General features: G+C 52.8%; 4 protein-coding genes across 4 annotated transcripts; 2 read left to right on the plus strand and 2 right to left on the minus strand.

Moving 5' to 3' along the window:
- Positions 1-340: 340 nt before the first annotated feature.
- Positions 341-2,265, plus strand: QC763_107720 (uncharacterized protein; the record flags this gene model as incomplete). The annotated part of the gene is made up of 3 exons (XM_062907351.1): positions 341-915; positions 968-1,447; positions 1,503-2,265. The coding sequence occupies exons 1-3, from the start codon at positions 527-529 to the stop codon at positions 2,263-2,265; spliced, it is 1,632 nt and encodes a 543-aa protein (XP_062770297.1). The 5' UTR covers positions 341-526.
- Positions 2,266-2,971: 706 nt separating this feature from the next.
- On the minus strand, positions 2,972-7,085 carry RIM8 (ph-response sensor protein). Its single transcript, XM_062907352.1, has 2 exons — positions 5,669-7,085; positions 2,972-5,615 (listed from the first exon to the last, which is right to left on the minus strand). The coding sequence occupies exons 1-2, from the start codon at positions 6,179-6,181 to the stop codon at positions 3,600-3,602; spliced, it is 2,529 nt and encodes an 842-aa protein (XP_062770298.1). The 5' UTR covers positions 6,182-7,085; the 3' UTR covers positions 2,972-3,599.
- Positions 7,086-8,407: 1,322 nt separating this feature from the next.
- Positions 8,408-10,453, plus strand: QC763_107740 (uncharacterized protein; the record flags this gene model as incomplete). The annotated part of the gene is made up of 1 exon (XM_062907353.1): positions 8,408-10,453. One exon carries the CDS (start codon positions 8,408-8,410, stop codon positions 10,451-10,453), a length of 2,046 nt encoding a protein of 681 aa, XP_062770299.1.
- Positions 10,454-11,076: 623 nt separating this feature from the next.
- QC763_107750 (uncharacterized protein) lies at positions 11,077-13,417 on the minus strand (the record flags this gene model as incomplete). The annotated part of the gene is made up of 4 exons (XM_062907354.1): positions 11,077-11,378; positions 11,449-12,483; positions 12,563-12,942; positions 13,035-13,417. 4 exons carry the CDS (start codon positions 13,415-13,417, stop codon positions 11,077-11,079), a joined length of 2,100 nt encoding a protein of 699 aa, XP_062770300.1.
- Between the last annotated feature and the right edge of the window lie 3,766 nt (positions 13,418-17,183).

The raw sequence follows: 17,183 nt of genomic DNA on the forward strand, positions 1-17,183 counted from the left end.
GGTCCAAATCAGTAGCACAGCCTTACAACGCAGACGCGCCGATACTCCAACCAGTAACCAACCCGGCCAACTTCAGCCAGATGCATCCGGCGAGACGGACTTGCGTCTGGATCTCTGCCAGACCAGTCGAGTCAGGCCTTGGCAGTCCTCGGCCTGCAGCGCTTGGTACCACAGCTACTTGCTGAGCATTGAGATCCCGTATACCAAAGTGTGTAGCTATGTTTACTCCCCCACTTGGATGGGCTGGGTCAGCCAGGCTGTGGCCACTTGCTGCCGACCATAGCTTGGTGGGTGAAGTCGGTGTGGGAATGGCAGCAGCAGCCACAAAACCACAATGTCTCAGGCGTCGATTTGTTGTCTTCTGACGCGGTGCCCACCAAGCTAAGGTAGTTCGCTGTGTACAACCCGGAGCCTATCCTCGAGCAACACGGCATCCGGCTAGACTAATGAGCAAACTCATGACCTCTGGGCCTTCCCATCTCTCGTCCCTTTTGATCTGGGAATCGCATCATGGTATGCTATCGCCATGTCGTCCGTCTTAGGCCGGCTGCCTGCTCTCATCACAATTCTATTCTTGGCACTTGCCGTTAGTCAAGCCTTATGCTTCATTGCGGCAGATGATGATTCCGAGGCCGATCTGACCCGGTACATGGCAATACGGAGCGATCCCGTCCCCGGTACACCCGCTTTACTCGGTCTTACGGAGCATATCTTCGGCGTTGGAAGACGGGACTGCCTCGCGAATGGGACAAACTTTTGCTTCGACAATAATGTCGATTCATGCTCCGGTTGTGGGAATTGCTGTCGTGACGGTGATCGAAAATACTGTTGTGCCGCTGGACGACCATGTTGTGGATCGGGATGCTGTTTGGCTGGCCAGATATGTTCTCCCAAGGGGGATTGCGTCTCGTCCGTGTAAGTCATAATGCCATTCAAAACCAGAACATAGAGTTGACCTTTTGAGTAGGGAGACGGTGACGATTACCAAGACTATCTTCGAAACCACCACCCGAATCGCAACACAGCGAGCTACCATCCTTGTGGTCAAGATCGAGTCTTCCACCGTTGTATCGACAGTTGATGTGACTGTCTCGAGCGCTGACACCCAGACCAACATCGTCTGGAAGACTGTGACCATCACCGCTCCTCCAGCCAAACGATCTGCTGTGCTGCTGGAAGTGCCGCATTCTAACAAAAACAACCATCCGTTCAAGGTTCCGTCCATCACCAGGCTCTTCATCTCTCTGGTGCTTGAGAAAAACTCTTCAGGCAGTAGAAACAAACGGCGAGGAGGCGTTGGCGGATTTATACCGAGACAAAATCCTTCAACGAGCACCATCACTAAGTTTGTCACAGAAATCGCCGACGTCGTTAGCACGACCTCGACGACTGTCATGGCTCAGACAACGTCAACCTTTGTGACGACAGTCTTTCAAACAAACACTCGGTATGGAATCAACCACCTCGGGCGATCTGCTGCTCGGATGCTAATCTTTGACTAGAGTCCTCCACGCCCTCGCAACCGTTGTCGAGACCTCCACCCTTACCATAACCTCCAGGCCCCCGGTAGTCCAAACAATAACCACAACCGCCAGTCTAATCCTCCCACCCCTTATAACTTCTACCGATGTTTCTTCTATACCATCCACATCTTCGTCACCAACCACCACCTCCACCCCAGCACCCTCTCAGTCCCTTCCCCCAACAACAATAGCAGGCATCGCAGCTGGCACCAGCGTCCTAGCCCTCGTTCTTGCGGGTCTAGTCATCTTTTTCATCCGCCGCCGCCGCTACCAAACCCAACGCCCAGCTTCGGCCCTCTTCCCCTTTGACCCCAACGATCCCGAGCATGACTACCAAAAGACGATTCCCACGACAACCGTCACAGCGGAACCGACTCTACCGAGGATATTACCTCACTTTGCCCCAGCAGCACCGGCTCATCACCACTCCCAGCCACCTGCTCTGACGCCAGCGTATCAATCTCCGCCGCAGGACCAGCAGCAGCAGCACAGGAGGAACAGCTCGGGGTTCACGACGCTGGTGGGGACGCCGCCTGGGAGCACGGGGAGTAGTAGTGCTGTTCTTGCCAAGGGTAAGGCAAAGGAGTACAGAAAATCAGGCTCGTCGTCGTCACCGCCGCCGATTGCTGAGGTTCAGGGGAGTGAGGTGCCTGTTGAGGGGGCGGTGGAGGTAGAGGGGAGTCCAGTTAGTTGTTCTGGGTCTGGGTCGGGGAATGGGGGGGGAAGGGGGTCGATGGGTTGAGTTTTTTCTTTCGCTTTTCTTGGATATAAAAGGGGTTGGTTCGCTGCCTGGTGCAGAGATTAGGAGTGTGAGACTGTGGGGGGGATTGATTGTTTTTGTTTTGTTTGCTTTGGGTTTTTGTTTGGGGCTTGGATGATACCACTTTTCGCTCGCTTTGTTGATGGTTTAAATGGTAAAAATGAGGGAAATATGGGGAAAATCTACAAGGATTTTTATGAGGGTTATTATTATGGTTTTGATACCATTGGTTAATATTGGAGAGATGGGGGTCTGCTATCTATGAGTTTATGATGTCGCATTGTCAAATAGGAAGGTTTTATCGAGATGTAGCTGCTTGGGCTAGGTTGGTGGAATACGTTCGCTAATATTCAGCATGGTTGTTTGCAATTACCAACCCTTCTCGTGTATTTTCCCCCATCACACTGGGGTGATATGTCTGCTTTTTCATGTCGACATCTTAATAACCTGCCACGCTGAATGTAAACAATATCCAAGTGCCAGCATTTCTTGACTCCGAGGTGGAACACGGTGAGCATCTTTCGAAGTCGAGTTGGTGAAGACAATATTTGACGGCCTCCTGGGTGTAGTTGGCGTGATGGGTTAAGGATTGGAGATCCCGTTGCTTACCTAGTCACGCTATTACAAGATGAAGCTTCGAGGGTACCTATGTAAACCCTTCCTCCCCCCTTTTGCCTGGAAAGCGGACCCACCGTGAAAGCTTACGGTAGGCAACATAAAAGTGATCAATAGACCATAAGAGAGAGAGAAAAAAGAGTTATATACTAACCCTACTCCTAGTCCGACTACTCCCAGCACAAAGTCCCAAAACATATCCCTACTCTTATTACACTTATACAATAATACAAATTCCCATTTCAACAAAAATTCAAAGAATTTCCACAACCACCCTTCCCCCCCCACCCTCTTCTCTTCAACCCTCCTCAACTTCCCTTCTTCTTCCCCATGTCAACCTCCATTCTCAATAACTTCTCCTCTACCCTTCCCAGACCAATATATTAAAAAAAAAAAAAAGAAAAAAAAAAAGACATCACTATAAATCTTACTCATGGGTGGGGCATGATTGGTAGTAAGAAAAAACCTAAGAACAACATCAACTTCATTATTCCTTTGGAAAAATAATGACAATAATGAAAGCAAGACCCCCTCACCCCCCCTCCTAATGAAGTGTCGAGAAATCAGAAAAAGTTGCCATGAAAACGATTGTCCGTAAATGACTCCAAAACCATCAAATCCCAAAAAACAAGTCCGCTGGCTGTGACCCGCCCACAAGAAAAATGAACGAATGCTTCACCCTAGAGCGTTAAATGGCTCTGTCACCTCTCATACCTCGGCAGTTCCTCCCCCACCGCATCCACCGGCCCTCTCCCCGCCCCCGGCGACGCCCCTGCATAAGAAAAATGCCTCCCGTAATCCTCCTCCTCATCATTAATCACCGGCGCCGTCGGCTCAAAGTCCGCCACCACAGCAGACACTATCGGTGGTGCGCTCGGCGGTATTGACGAACCACTAGGCCCCGCCATGGCGTTATCATCGTAATCCTCCGGGAACTCCGGCGGCGCGCTCGCCTCGGCAAGCAACCGTCGCCGCTCAAGCTCTTGTTTATCCTCTGTCGAGTTCATCACCGCACCACCCGAGAGCTCTTCCAGTGTGGGCGCCGACGGTGGTTCTTCTGGTGGCGACTCGGCAGGGAGGGCAAGATCAGGAGGTGCCGAGGGCGTGTCGTCAGCGTCGTAGATGTTTTCCCCGTTGACCACGTCGCTAGAGTTAGACGGGCCGGCGGCAACGGGCGCGTCTGGCGGTTGGCTGGGAAGTAACCTCTGCTCGGCGCGTCTGATCCGTTCCTTCTCGTTGAGCGAGCTCTCGTCAGGGACGTCTGGGGGTGGTATGTAATGCGGAACTGGCGGCGGTGGTGGCGGTTGGGCCGGGACCGTCTCCCAGTAGGGAATCTGCTGGTTGGATTGGGCAGGATATGGCGTAGGAAACGGGGGGTAATCCTGCGGGTAGGCCGATTCTGGTCCGTAGCCTTCTGGCTCATGTGATGCAGGCCACGGGTGAACATGGTCCGGGGCCTGATAGTGATAATCACTTTCGCGCACTGACACAGTTCGGACCGGCGACGGCAGTTTCGACAGACCTTTGGCCTTGAGCCTTTCACTGTCTGTCGTCCCAACAATAACCTCAAACAACACGGAGATGACGCCCTTTTCTCGACGGAGCCTATCCGTGTCAATAATGCTGGATCCCCATGTTGCGACGGAAGGTGAGCCGGTGTCGTGGGCACTGGATGTCGGGCCCAGAGGGACCCCAGGAATGCTCATTCGCAACCCAGAAGCTACCTTGTTGCCTTGAATCTGGCCGGCAAGCTTCCCTCCTAGATCGACCAATACCTCGATGTGATATTGAAATTTGATCATCTCATAAGGGACGCCCTTGATGGTTGGAAATACGTCCTCGGGAACTCTGATCAGAGTTGTGAAGCTGGCGCTCATGGTGGCTGGGTCAATCCAGAGAGGGTTGATAGCCTGGGAAAGGTCTTTCCGGAAGACACTGCAAGAGCCGGCCGACGAAAGGGATAGACCTCCCAGCCCAGTTTTCGACTTGGGATAAATCTCTTCCTTCTCAGATCGGCTTTGGCTTTGCGATAGTTCCCTAGAAAGTACACTTGTGGGAGCTGAGTCTATGCGACCGAGCCTGTAGAGAGTGACTATCACACCGTGCATGCTTTTTAGTTGGCGGATGTGCTGCACCGAGATCTTGATGGGAACCACATCTCCAGGAAGGCAGCCACCCTTTAGCAACTCTACTGTCGCTGTGATGGTCCGGTCCTTCAGTGCCGGTCCCTTCTTTCCACCCTGCGATATGACCGACGGTGTTGTATACATTATGTCGCCGTTCCTGCTCGGGGTGGTACTGCTGGTCTGGGCGCTATCGCCGCTGATGCTGCGGACGTCGCTTTGTAACGGTCCCGGGCCATCGTTAGCTGGTGGGCCATGCCCTTGATCATCGCCGAGGACGGACAAGGAGCCCTCGGTAGAGTTCTCATTTGCCCGAGTCGAGTCCAAATCGGATGACCGTTCTGGTGGATCATGTGAAACGGTGGTGGCGGCCTTTTCTAATGTGGACCCAGGTTGCTTCTTCTTCCGTGGACGTTTTGATATTGGTTCTAGGTAGATAGTACGCGACGGTGGCGGTTTAAGAGGACCAATATCGACCCTTTCGATGAGATGAATTGGGCACTCAACAGCCGACCTCTGGTCTATTTTGGTAGTGATGGATGGCGGACGTGTCAAAGTCGCAGTGATCCTGTAGGAAATAGTGCCACGCTCAAACTATGTAGATATATCAGCCAATAGCTCGCCCTTGATGGAAATTGCACACGTACATCGATACTGCTAGGAAGCCCCTTTGAGGGAAATAACAGTTCAAAGTTGAATTCGTAGCGGCCCGGCTCGAGCCGGCCATCGGCGCTGAGTGTTTGCTCGTCCTCAAACAAATTGACGCGCCCAACACTGTGGCTCTTCTGGCGCGCGCCGCGGCCAGTGTTTGTTGGAATCTCGGCGGGATTGACAATCGGCTCGTTGGCGGGCGCACCTGGGCCCTTGTATACGCGTACGAAGCCGTGCAATGCCACGGTCAAATGGGTGATTCGGACGGGCTTGACGACGGTCAAGATCACGGCGCCCAACACATGGTCTCCAGCGCCATACTTGCGGTAGGGCTCGGCCGGGCGGATGTGGAAATCGGTGATGTGACGGGCGCGTTGGCGGAGGGGGAGGCTGAGGCGGGCAAAGAAGGACCGGCGCGATGAAGATGTGTCGTCAACCGATGTCGAGGCTTGCGCGGACACCAGGGCAGAGGCGGCGGCGCGGTTGTCGGCGGACTTGGAATAGCCCATCTATGCTTTGCTACAGTGCTGTGACTGCTGAGCATCCAGCACGGGGCAATTGCGTGCGACGGGGCAGAGGTTGTCGAGACGGACAGGACCAGGTATGCTGTCGGCCGAAACAGTACGGGACGGGCGATGAGCGATGAGCGATGGGCGATGGGCGATGGGCGACCAGGTCAGGTCGCGAGAAAGCGTGCCAGAGGAGGTTCGGGGGGGGGCGTGGTGTCGGCGTGTCGTCGTCCCATGCGGCCGCACGTCGGCTCGCGGCGATGATTCACTCGGGGCTGTCCTCCTTCTCCTTTTCCTTGAAGTTGATCTTTCACGTCGAGGGGCTGTCTTCGAATCCAAAAGGCCAAGAGTTCGTGGTTGATGAGCTTCGGGTTGCATATGCCAAGGCTGTCTGCTGGCTGCTTGGCTTGCCAAGAGAACAGGAGTCGTGGGAAGCCAGAGGGCGGCGAGACCACGAATAAGACTGAGATGACTGCTAAGGCAGGCCTGGGCACAGCGGGGTTGGCCTTGCGGAACCCGCCGCTGGGGTTGCCGAGGGCGGCCTGGAAAAGCTTGACTCGAGCCAATGCGCCTCACGCAGCATCTGGGATTGGACTCTTTGAATACGATGCCCCGCGAATGGTGCTCTCAAACCTCTTCATGAGATGCAATTTTTTGTTAACACTCGACCCTGACTGTCTCAGCTGTTCAAGTCTTGATTTTTAATGTGCTATTATCGGCCCACCAACGGTGCGAAACCATACTAGAACAAACCGTTGCGCCAGTCGATCAAAAGTCTGGGGAAGATAGCATGGCTTGATTACGTTCCGTCCTGGCAGTCTTGTCTCCCACCGCTCCCCGAACGAGTTTTTTTCGCTCATCCTTCGAGATCCCTGTTGGTCGAAGCACAAAGGACGGAACAGGCATTGCCGGATGGGATGGTACGTATTAGCAATAATATGCAGCGTGTGTCACTAAACTACCCGTTCGGTAGCATATTTCCCATGGTGTTGCACACAACCCGCCTGCTATTCGTTGAAATGACTTCTTGCCTGAAATCTCTGAATCCATACGCTTAGCGAGCTGAGTACGGTGTAAGGGCCTACGAGGACCCTGGGGCCAAAGATCTGGCCTCGGTCTTGTGGCTTGTATCTCCGACCCCGTGAGAAGCAAGCATGGCAGATGCAAGATCCGGGTTCACAAGAGGCAGACAAGAGCAGGGCAGGCCCCGAGCCGTGATATTCTTGGCAGGTACCTTGGCAACGCATGTCAGATCGATCTTCAACATCGCGGGACAGGGCTGGGCTTCGAGGCGGGGTTTCTCTGTGTGGTCAAAATCTAGCAGAAAATGGAGATTTTTAATAAAAAGTCCAAGTCCGCGGGATGCAACCTGGCAGCACCTGTCTACTTGGGAGAGGTGAAAGGACCGGACTGTCTTTGGTGCAACTTTCCCCGCCCACACCCGACTAAGCTAGAACTTGGCCAACCTGGGGAAAGGTGAACAACTCGTGAGATGGTGGTGCGCGCACAAGAGCTCATAGATGACGTGTATGAGGTGGAACGTCTACAGTACGAGTACGGGCATATCAGGAAGATTTGGAAGCTATTCTATGTAGTATGTTGATAGAGCTAACCAAACAGACATTCTCTCGTCATACACCATCTAACTCGTCAAATTGGAAAATCACAAGACATGGGTTCAGACCACTGTGTGATCTCCGCGCCCGCCCATGCTCGGTTGCTTGCAAGGTGGCAGAGGGTGGTCCGAACCCATGTCTTGTTATTTTCCAATTTGACGAGTGGATGGGGTATCATGGACTTTCATCTCCGATGCCACTGGCGGGGGGTCAGGGCCCACTGTCGTTGGCCTGTAGGGCTCTCCCCGCACTCTCCAGCCCTGTTGCAGGTCCCTGAAACTGCTTGGCAGCATTCTCACATTTTATGATGGGTTTCATGGGGAATGCATCGCTGTTAGACGTCGACGAGTCATAGAGAAAACAGTGACATGATCACCTGCCTAGCGCATGTTTTTTGTTTCCTGCAAGCTGCTCAGATGACAGTTCGGTGACGAGTGGAAGGCCCGAAGGATGCATTTGCCCAGCAGAATCACAAGCACCAAGACAGGAAGCCCTTCTTTATCTCGTCGGCACGCCAAGATCCGATGGGACCGCTTGTGAAACATTGTACGCCGGCTTGTCGGCGTCCGTCTCTCATAAACATGGCAGTTTCCTACCCGGCAGCAATATCATGAAGTGCTCACCACAGTCTGCTTCTGGCTCAGATACCAGCAACATGAGGGACATCACCGAACTGCCGCATGAGCTCTTCCTCATTGTCATATCTCACCTCTCACCGCGAACCTGCGTGCGATGTCGCTCCGTTTCCCGCCGATGGCACCACGCCTTTACCGACGAGGCCAACTGCCTCCTGCTCCTACGGTGGAATTTCCCACGATGTCGTGAGATGCGTCTGGCGGCGCTCCTATCCTCACCCGCCCCTCAGAAATCAGCAGACAACCTCCCTCCCAACCTCAAGGCTGAATTGGTCCGGTTTGCCCAAGTACGCCGCGTTTGGTCGTCCACCTTTGCCCATGTCGCTCGACGGTACCACCACCTCAACCGGGCCACGGCCCGAGTGGTGGAAAAGCTAGACATGGCACCCTCCCAAAACAACCTCTTCTCCTTTTGGGGTGTGGCCCCCTGGAACCGCTATCTCCGTCTACACGAAAAGACAGCCAGCTTCCACTACCCCGACCCATCATGGTGGTACAGTCAGGAGGACGGCGTGCTGGTCTACCCTGCCACCCGGCCAGAAGGGGACTCACCACCGCTTGAAACAACAGGGCACATCTACCACATAGTTGACCTATCCACCAAACTAGAATTCCCCGTCCCGTTCGACGTTAGACAAAAGCACATCCGTCGAGTAAGACTAGCCCAGGGAGTTTTGGTCTTTGAATGGGCCGAAGTCCTACCCTACCATCAACTTAACGACCGCGAAGTAGTCCACAGGCATTATGTCTCCATCTTTGATGTTCTCCGTCATCCATCCACCACCACCACCCACTGCACCTGGTCCATAACCTTCCGCTCAGAGTTCAAACTCCACTTCCTCGGCCTCCCCCTCAACCGCTCCGACCGCTTCTTCTCAGCTCACACAGCAACCCACTACGCGGTCTACTTTTGGCAACCAAACCGCTCGCTTTATCAAGACGACCCGATAGAACAGCTAGCAGTGTGGGACATTTCTTCCCCATCTCCCTACCGACCATCAGAAGACCCAAAAGGGAGGAAACGTCCCAGCGTGGAACGGACACCTTCTCTCCCGACGGGTCTATGGAGCGGTAAATCATCTTCTACCGCCACAACACGCAGTCCCCCGCAGGCAGACGTGTCAAACGACGCCGCCTCCTCCTCAGACATGGAACAACCCCGCCGCCGGCTTTCGGCCTCACAAACCACCACCGCCCCCGGCCCGTTTGTTATCAGGCGTATAGCCTGGTCCCAACTAGACTTTTACGGCCTGCGACAACGAGCTACGCCCCAGCTGAGGAACTTGTCGCTGGATGGGAAGAATCTGTATTTCATCGAGGAGGAGCACAGGTGGGCGGATGGGCAGCACTCTAGTCTTTCTCCTCCGAGGGCGCACCTTGTTCGGTCGACTGGTATACCGATTATTCCTTTTGATGATCAGGACAACTCTTCCCAGGGTCAGGGTCATGTGGTGCAAGGCCCGGTGTTTCTTGATAGTTGTGGGGCGGATGGGGATGTGAACATGAATTTTTGTCGAAGGGTGGCTCCCGCAAGTTCGGTGAGCGTGTGGCCGCCGCCTAGCATTGGGGGTTTGAACGCGGTGAGGGGGAGGGGTTTGATTGAACAGTTACGGCCCCGGGAGAAGAAGGAGGAAACGTCGGAGTGGGGCGGGATAGCAAAGCATTTGGCGCCGTGCTGGAGGCATGAGGATTTTCCTTATTTGACTGTTTCTGAGATGGTCGATGGGGAGGCTGGGGTTAGGGTGAGCGCGATGCATTGTTTTATGCTGGAGACGTTGAGTGTGCATGTCAGGCCGAGGTTGACGGTTGGAGGCGAGGGGTTGGATGAGGGGAAAGGGAAGGTGGACAGGGAGGAGATTGTGAGGAGGACGAGGGTGAAGGAGTTTGGGGTTATGAGGGGGGATGCGGGGGAGGAGGTCAATATGTGGGGGGAGTTGCTTGCAAAGGGGCACATCAGTGGGGATGAGAGGTGGGTTGTTGGGGAGGATGAGCAAGGGTTGATAACGGTGTTGAGGTTCTAGGTGAGTGATAGGTTCTGCATTGGCAAGTTTGGGATAAGCTGATTCTTTGGTTCTATTATCATCATAACATGACTTGTGTGTGGATAAAGCCTAGGTGGCTTTGAAATCGATCGGCTGTTGTTGGGCTTTGCCAGCATTCAGGGGCTGTTCAGGGGTTCAGCACGACTTGCAAAGAGCAAACACAAACAGCCGCAATTAAAATCCCAATGCAATAAGCTTTATCTCATATTGTACAATGGTATCAATAGAAGTAAAAAGAATAAATGAACATGTTTCTCGAAAGAAAAAAAGAAAAGTATCCATCCCACAATTCCCCATCCACCCTTCGTTTTGTGTGTGCGCGTGATGATGACAATGATGATCAAAACAAAAACAAAAACAAAACGCCTGGTTCGCCCCCTATTCTTCAAAAAACACGGCGGGAACGAAAAGCAAAAACTCCCCATACGCCTTTTTAGTCAAAGAACACAGGTTCCAACCTCTTTCTCGTGTAAAATCGTCATCTTCAACGATCAACCAACCAACACCGCGCGCCACCCCCCCCTATCAATGCAGGACAACATCCATCCGGCCTTGCGGCAGCCTCCTCTCTCCTTCCCTGATAATATGCCCTCACCCCAAAATTATGACGCAGCAGCAGCAGGCACCTGCAAGAACCGGTCATAATACGTGTCCAGCCACTTGGCCGCCTCCTCACCCGCATCGTCAATACTGCTGTCCCACCTCCCAATCGACCCTACGTACCCATCTGGTCTGACATTGACAATGGCCACCTCCCCGGGCCCGAGACTGCCGAGCCACTTGTTGGTGCAGAGCGTGCCTCGAGTATCCTGCTCGGGAATGTCGTCCAGGTAGAAAGTCCACTTGCTGTCCTGCAAGAGGGCGGGCAAATCACTGACTTCGATTTCGGATTTGGGCATGGTTGCTATTATTTGCGGTCAGTATCGCTCAAAAAGAAAGAGAGAGAAAAGAATTGCTGCGAGAGAAAAACTTACTGATCAAACCAAAAGTAAACAAATGGCTCACAGCCGTATACCTCTCCGGCCTGAGATAAATATCCTCCGGCGCCGGCACCCTCGGCTGCTTCGCATAGCTGACACTCGCCGCCGCACTCAACTGGTTCACCAGCGCATCCGGCGACGCAATCGCCTGGCAGAACGTCTCCAAGAAAATCCTCGACTGATGCACGTCCCACATCAAAAGATAAATCCTAAACTGCCCCAGCATCGGAATATCCAGCTGGATATCCACCGGGTTCGAGTCCAAATACCTCGTCACCTTCGCCGGCGGCAGCAAACACCCCGGCTTCGCCTCTCCCATCACCCAGCTGTGCGCTTCCACCATATTGATCGCATTCTCGCCGTACTCCGCACCAATCCCGCTAATAAACCTCACATTGGTCTTGAAGTTCTCCGCCAGCGCAACCGCATCACCGCCTGCGATTTGGTTCGCATGCTCGTAGTCAAAGTTCACCAAATCCAACGCAATCTTCCTTCTCTCCTCCTCATAACTAGCCAAAAGCGTCTGCTTCGCCAGCCCTCTCGAGGCCAAGTTCAGCTTCCACGCCAAGTTCCACGCATCATGCATAGAGGTGTTCATACCCTGCGCAGCCTTGGGTGAGTGGGTATGACTGGCATCTCCAGCCAAAAACGCCCTCAAGTGGTTATCGCAGAACCTGCTCGCAACCCTCTGACCGATTTGGTACCTACCAAACCATTCGATATACTTCCACCCAACCTCGAACGGTGCCATGATTTCTTTGGCACGCTGCATGACAAACTCTTGACCGAGCTGGTTCCGGTCGCCCTTAGGCCCGGCCTTCAGCTCGATGTAAAACCGTGTCATGTTACGTTCACGCGGAATGATCAGGATTGACCCATGTTCCTGGGAATACACCAATGTCTTGGACCAGATATCTGGGAAGTCGGTCTGCAGCTCTCCGTCGAGGACACCCCAGACCGAGGACTGCGACATGCCCACGGGCTTCGCATCAGGAATGCTCTTTCGAACCTTTGAATGCGCGCCATCGCCTATGAGAAGAGATATCACAGTCAGTTTTTCATCTGATGTTTTTGTAGACTCGGAAGCAAGAAAAAGAAAGTCACCCACAGCCAACAAGATATTGTGTCAGCAGCGTCTTCCGGTCTTGTGTCACGTTCGCACGGCAATTGACCTGGAGCGGCCCACCCTTGCTGTCACAGACGCTATACGAGTCGAAAGCGTGATTCCTCCGCACTTCGACACCGCGCTTCTTCAGATCCTCAATAAACAGGGCCTCGACCATGCCCTGGTGCACCAAAAGAATATATGGGTCCAGCACATCAATCACGGGTGGGTAGTGGACTTCGCGGCCGAGTCGATGAAGGGGCTCCTCCGGTGTACTTCGCCAAAAGGCAATATCGTAGACTCGAACGCCGCGCTGGAGCAGGGGATCTGCCAGTCGCATCTGCCGAAAAGTCTCAATCGTTTTTGGTTGCAGGCCATCAGCTCTGGGGGGAGGTGTTAGGATTCATGAAACTTCCAATACGGCGCAACTCAACCCAGACAACAGGAAACAAGAATAACAAGGAATCAGACTTGCCTTCCCACTGGGGTTTGGTCAGCCCTGTCATCCACCACCTCTACCTTGATACCCCAACGGCCCAGGTTGGTTGCCAGCATCAAGCCGGCTGGACCAGCACCGACAACGCACACCTGGCACTCAATGGCCGCCTCAGGCATGCTCCTCAGCAGGGAGAGGCGGTCGACACATTCGGCAGTCTCCATGCGGTCTTCACTGATTTGGTCCTCAGTGGGCTTCTCGAGAACAGCGGCGGGAGCCATGGCGGCTGGCGAACCGCTGGGGGGTTGGCTCGGGGGAGGAACGGACGGGGACAGGAAAAAGGGGGTCTGGCGGGGTGGTTGCAGAGGGCCTTCCGTCTTTAAACCGCTGGGAAGGTCGTTGCTGGGGGTTTCGAACACCATCCGAGAAAGGGAATCCGTCCTTGGGGACTCAATGTACAGCTGCCTGGGGGGGGGGCGGAGAGTTGACAGGTCTCGGTGACAGTAGGGTGGGACGGCGCTGACCGCACGCGAGGCGCAGGGTTGGCGGGGGATGGCGGGGGGAGGGAAGGATGGAGAGCACCGCAATAGGTGAAACGGAGTGTCTAGAAGGTAGTGGATCGGAATCGGATTGGACAGACAGACAGACAGATACCTGGGAGGCACTGATCGGGAGGGTTGGGTTGGGAATGGGCGGACCAGTCGGCTGGGGCAGGATCTGGGTGGTCAGTTGCAAGATTCGTTCGTTTCCAGATTCTCTGCAACGCTGTCTGTTGTGGGTGGTTCACAGTTTTCGTCGGGGTTGGGACGGAGAGAGTGCCACTGTCGGTTGTGTGCGTGTGTGGTCTTCTGTGGTGCATGTGGATGTAAGGCGAGGGCGAGGGCGAGGGCGAGGAAGCGATGGTGGGACGAGAGATCTGCAACAGCTAAGGTAAGGTAGAAGCTAGTGGATATCACGCCAGAGGGTGTTGCCCTGTTCTTGGGGTCTTGGATAGGCGTGTCTAGAGTTTTGAGGCCGTGCTTCCTGTGCTCTCAGCCAGTTGGATCTTTAGGGAAGATGCGGAAAAGAGACATGGCGTCACCAATTCCTGTTGAGTTCGAGGTGGGAAGTTTTGGCTGGTGTGCGGATACCCGTTTGACATGCCATGTTGCGATGCAGCTTCCAGCATGGGTGGGCTGATTCAACACAGCGGATGATCTGATCTGGCCGCCGCGGCGCCCAAGGGGCTCTCATAAGCCCCTCTTGATTGGTTGACACCGCTGAGGCCCAGACCACTCGGCACGGAACCATGGGGCGAGCCCGCAAAAGACGCACAGGCCAGTCTGGCGCCACCCCTCCAGACCACCACCGCGGGGCACTGGGCTCCATCTAGAAGTTCCTCACAAACCGTTGCCAAGATATGGGAAAACTTTTGATTATGAACAAGTCGATTTGACAATTGCATCTTAATTTTCTTTTTGGTCATGACTTTTCCCTTGGTGTTTTTCACTCTTCCAGAACTTCTGGAGGGAAAAGTGCGCTCCCCTCCCAATCCCAATCTGGCAGCCATCGACGTGTACATTCCCCTCCCTCAGCAGATCAGAGCAGATCATCGTGTCACTTTGTTTGTAATCTGGATAGTGCTGTCGCAAACATCGTTCGATACCAAGACCCATTGACCTCCCCTCAATGGTGAGGCTCGGGGCTCCGAACTGACCGCTCTTCTTATCCCGAAATCCCCTTTCTAATATGCGTGCTATCCAATTGGCTCGCTCTCTCATTCAAAGCACAGAGAGAGATAAGCGAGTCATTCAAACCGAGACATTGACATATCACTCTCTTCAACAACAGACAGGAGACTTGCATTCCTCAGCCTTGTTTGCAAAAGGTTGACTGCCTCTAAGCCGCTATCATAAAAACCCATGACTATAATAAACCCTCTAAAAACCCCACAACCCGCGCGCTAATGATGAATAATGAACTCTGTTAACCCTGACCAGAACACCCCATCTCGATGTTTGTTTCTCCTTTTCCTATGCTGTCCACGCTCTATGCCATGCCATGTCGAGAGAAAGAAGAAAACGGAATGGGTATTTTGATGTGTCGTCAAATCGAATTAAAAGAAAAAGAAAAGAGGAGAGGTTTCGTACGCCTGTTGATATCAGAAGACAGAGTCAGGAGACAGAGTCAGGAATTCCATTTCATTAAAATCGGAGGAAAGGTTTTGGGGATAAAGATTTACCAGTAAGAGAAAAGAGACACTCCACCAGCCGAGGAAGTTGTCTTGGCCTCCTCCATCTTGAATTCCTTCCCCACTGCGGCTCTTGCAGACCCTCATCTTCGTGTGTTGACGGTGTTCGGGATGCTGTCTGGGATCGTGCTGAGATCGAGTGCTTGAAACGATCATCAAAGGATCTTGACGCTCATAAAAAGAAACAGGGACATCATTTGTTTTTGTGATTTTCATTTTTATCGCAATGAGAAGAGACTGAAAAGGAGGTAGACGCGCTGAAAGGCAAGACTGGGTATCAGAAGCAGTTGGTCAGCTGTTGGTCCGTGATGATGTTTTGGTGGGTAAGGGGTGATGGGCTGACTTACACTGGATCTAAGCTTTCCTAATCGGGAAGCAGGCCGCATCCTGGGGCCAGTCGACGTCGATGTGCAATCCGCATCTTTTTTTCTTTTTTGTGTATGTAGATGTTAGCAACACAACATGTCTTTTCCTGATGTGTGATGTTGTTTTATTTATACCTTTTATTCATCATGAAATGTTTGACGAGGTCCTCAGAACCGATTAGGCCTCAGAATCATAGCTGATGAATTCATCATCAGAGTTGACATCAAAGACTTGAAGCAAGGCTTTCTTGTTAGAGCGATGCTGCTTGCGAGTCTTCGTCTTCTGCTTGGCAAGGAGCTTGCTACAGCCTGACCAGCCCACGTTGGCCTCAGCCTTAGTCATGACGATGCTGTCAACCTCATCATCGTGATGAAGGTTCTGGCTAGCTGAGCCAGCGAAGAAAAGAGTGCTGTTGACGGTCATGGTGTTCATATTGTTGTCGTTGCTCCCAGGTAGTTTGTTTACTTGATCTAAAGGCCTGGAAGGAGACTGAAAACGATACTAATGATGGATGGGGCTGAAGAGGCAGGAATCTGGAGATATTTGCTGAAGGTGTAGCGAGGTGAGACTGTCAAGATCAAGGAGGATGATGAGGTTTTAGGTGTAGAAGGAAAAGAAAAGTTCAAGCCGGAAAAAACAACTCTGGAATATATAGATAGATATTTCCAGCTGTCACAACTGCCTCGTTTTAGCTTCCGATTGTCCTGGCCACGTGTGAGCACTATCTGCGTGACTGTCCCTGCTACGGCTGCTAAGATCAACTTCAGACGGTGAAGACATTAGCCAGAAGGTGCTAGTCACCGAGTCAACAAAGGAGCGTCTAATCTTGATACTAGACAAGTGTACGCGTTATGGTCCTATAAAGCAGCTTGGGTGGGCTTTCCCTCAATAAATATGTGGGACTTTCCATCAAGTCTATCGCCTCCTGCTGTACGTCCGTAAACTCATGATAATCGTTGCCTGAAATAAAGGGTCACCGTGTTTTAGAAGTTCAGATGATTATGAAAGGCAGTCACGGTGAGCACGCAAAAAACAATAAAATCTGAAGCAAGTTGAATAGAACAATAGCAAAAATACGTTGTCACAGGCAGGACTGACTCCGCTATCTAGTAACATAGCCAACTGCTATTACAGGCGGTTGGTATTCATCCGAGGTCTTCGTTGTGCATTCACATTCCCACGAGTGTTTTGCTTATGGATTCTTCCTCTCAAGAGTCTCTTCAAGTTACACTAGTTTCAGCTAGCAAAATCAGCTACCAAGAGCATCCTCTAGACGATGTGCAGTTTTAGACAGCTCGATATAGTTCACGATGTTGAATTCCATGTCACATTGGCCCACTGGAATGGATATCAAAGCTCTGGAATGCACCCTACATTCCTCGCTAACCATATCCAACTACCGGTAGACGGCCCGTCCCGTTACCAGGACGTTGGGCCCTCAAGGAACGGGCCCCAGATTCGGCATCCTCGGGAATCACAGGCTGTCTTTGAAACGCCTTAGGATAGCAAGTCAAAATCTTCAGTAACACAAGTAAGAAAACACTGTCACAAATTTCCTCGTGCCTTGTTCTCGGTCACGTTTCTCCTGTCCT

The sequence above is a fragment of the Podospora pseudopauciseta genome, chromosome 1, assembly GCF_035222475.1.
Source record: "Podospora pseudopauciseta strain CBS 411.78 chromosome 1, whole genome shotgun sequence".
NCBI classification, from domain to species: Eukaryota; Fungi; Ascomycota; class Sordariomycetes; order Sordariales; family Podosporaceae; genus Podospora; species Podospora pseudopauciseta.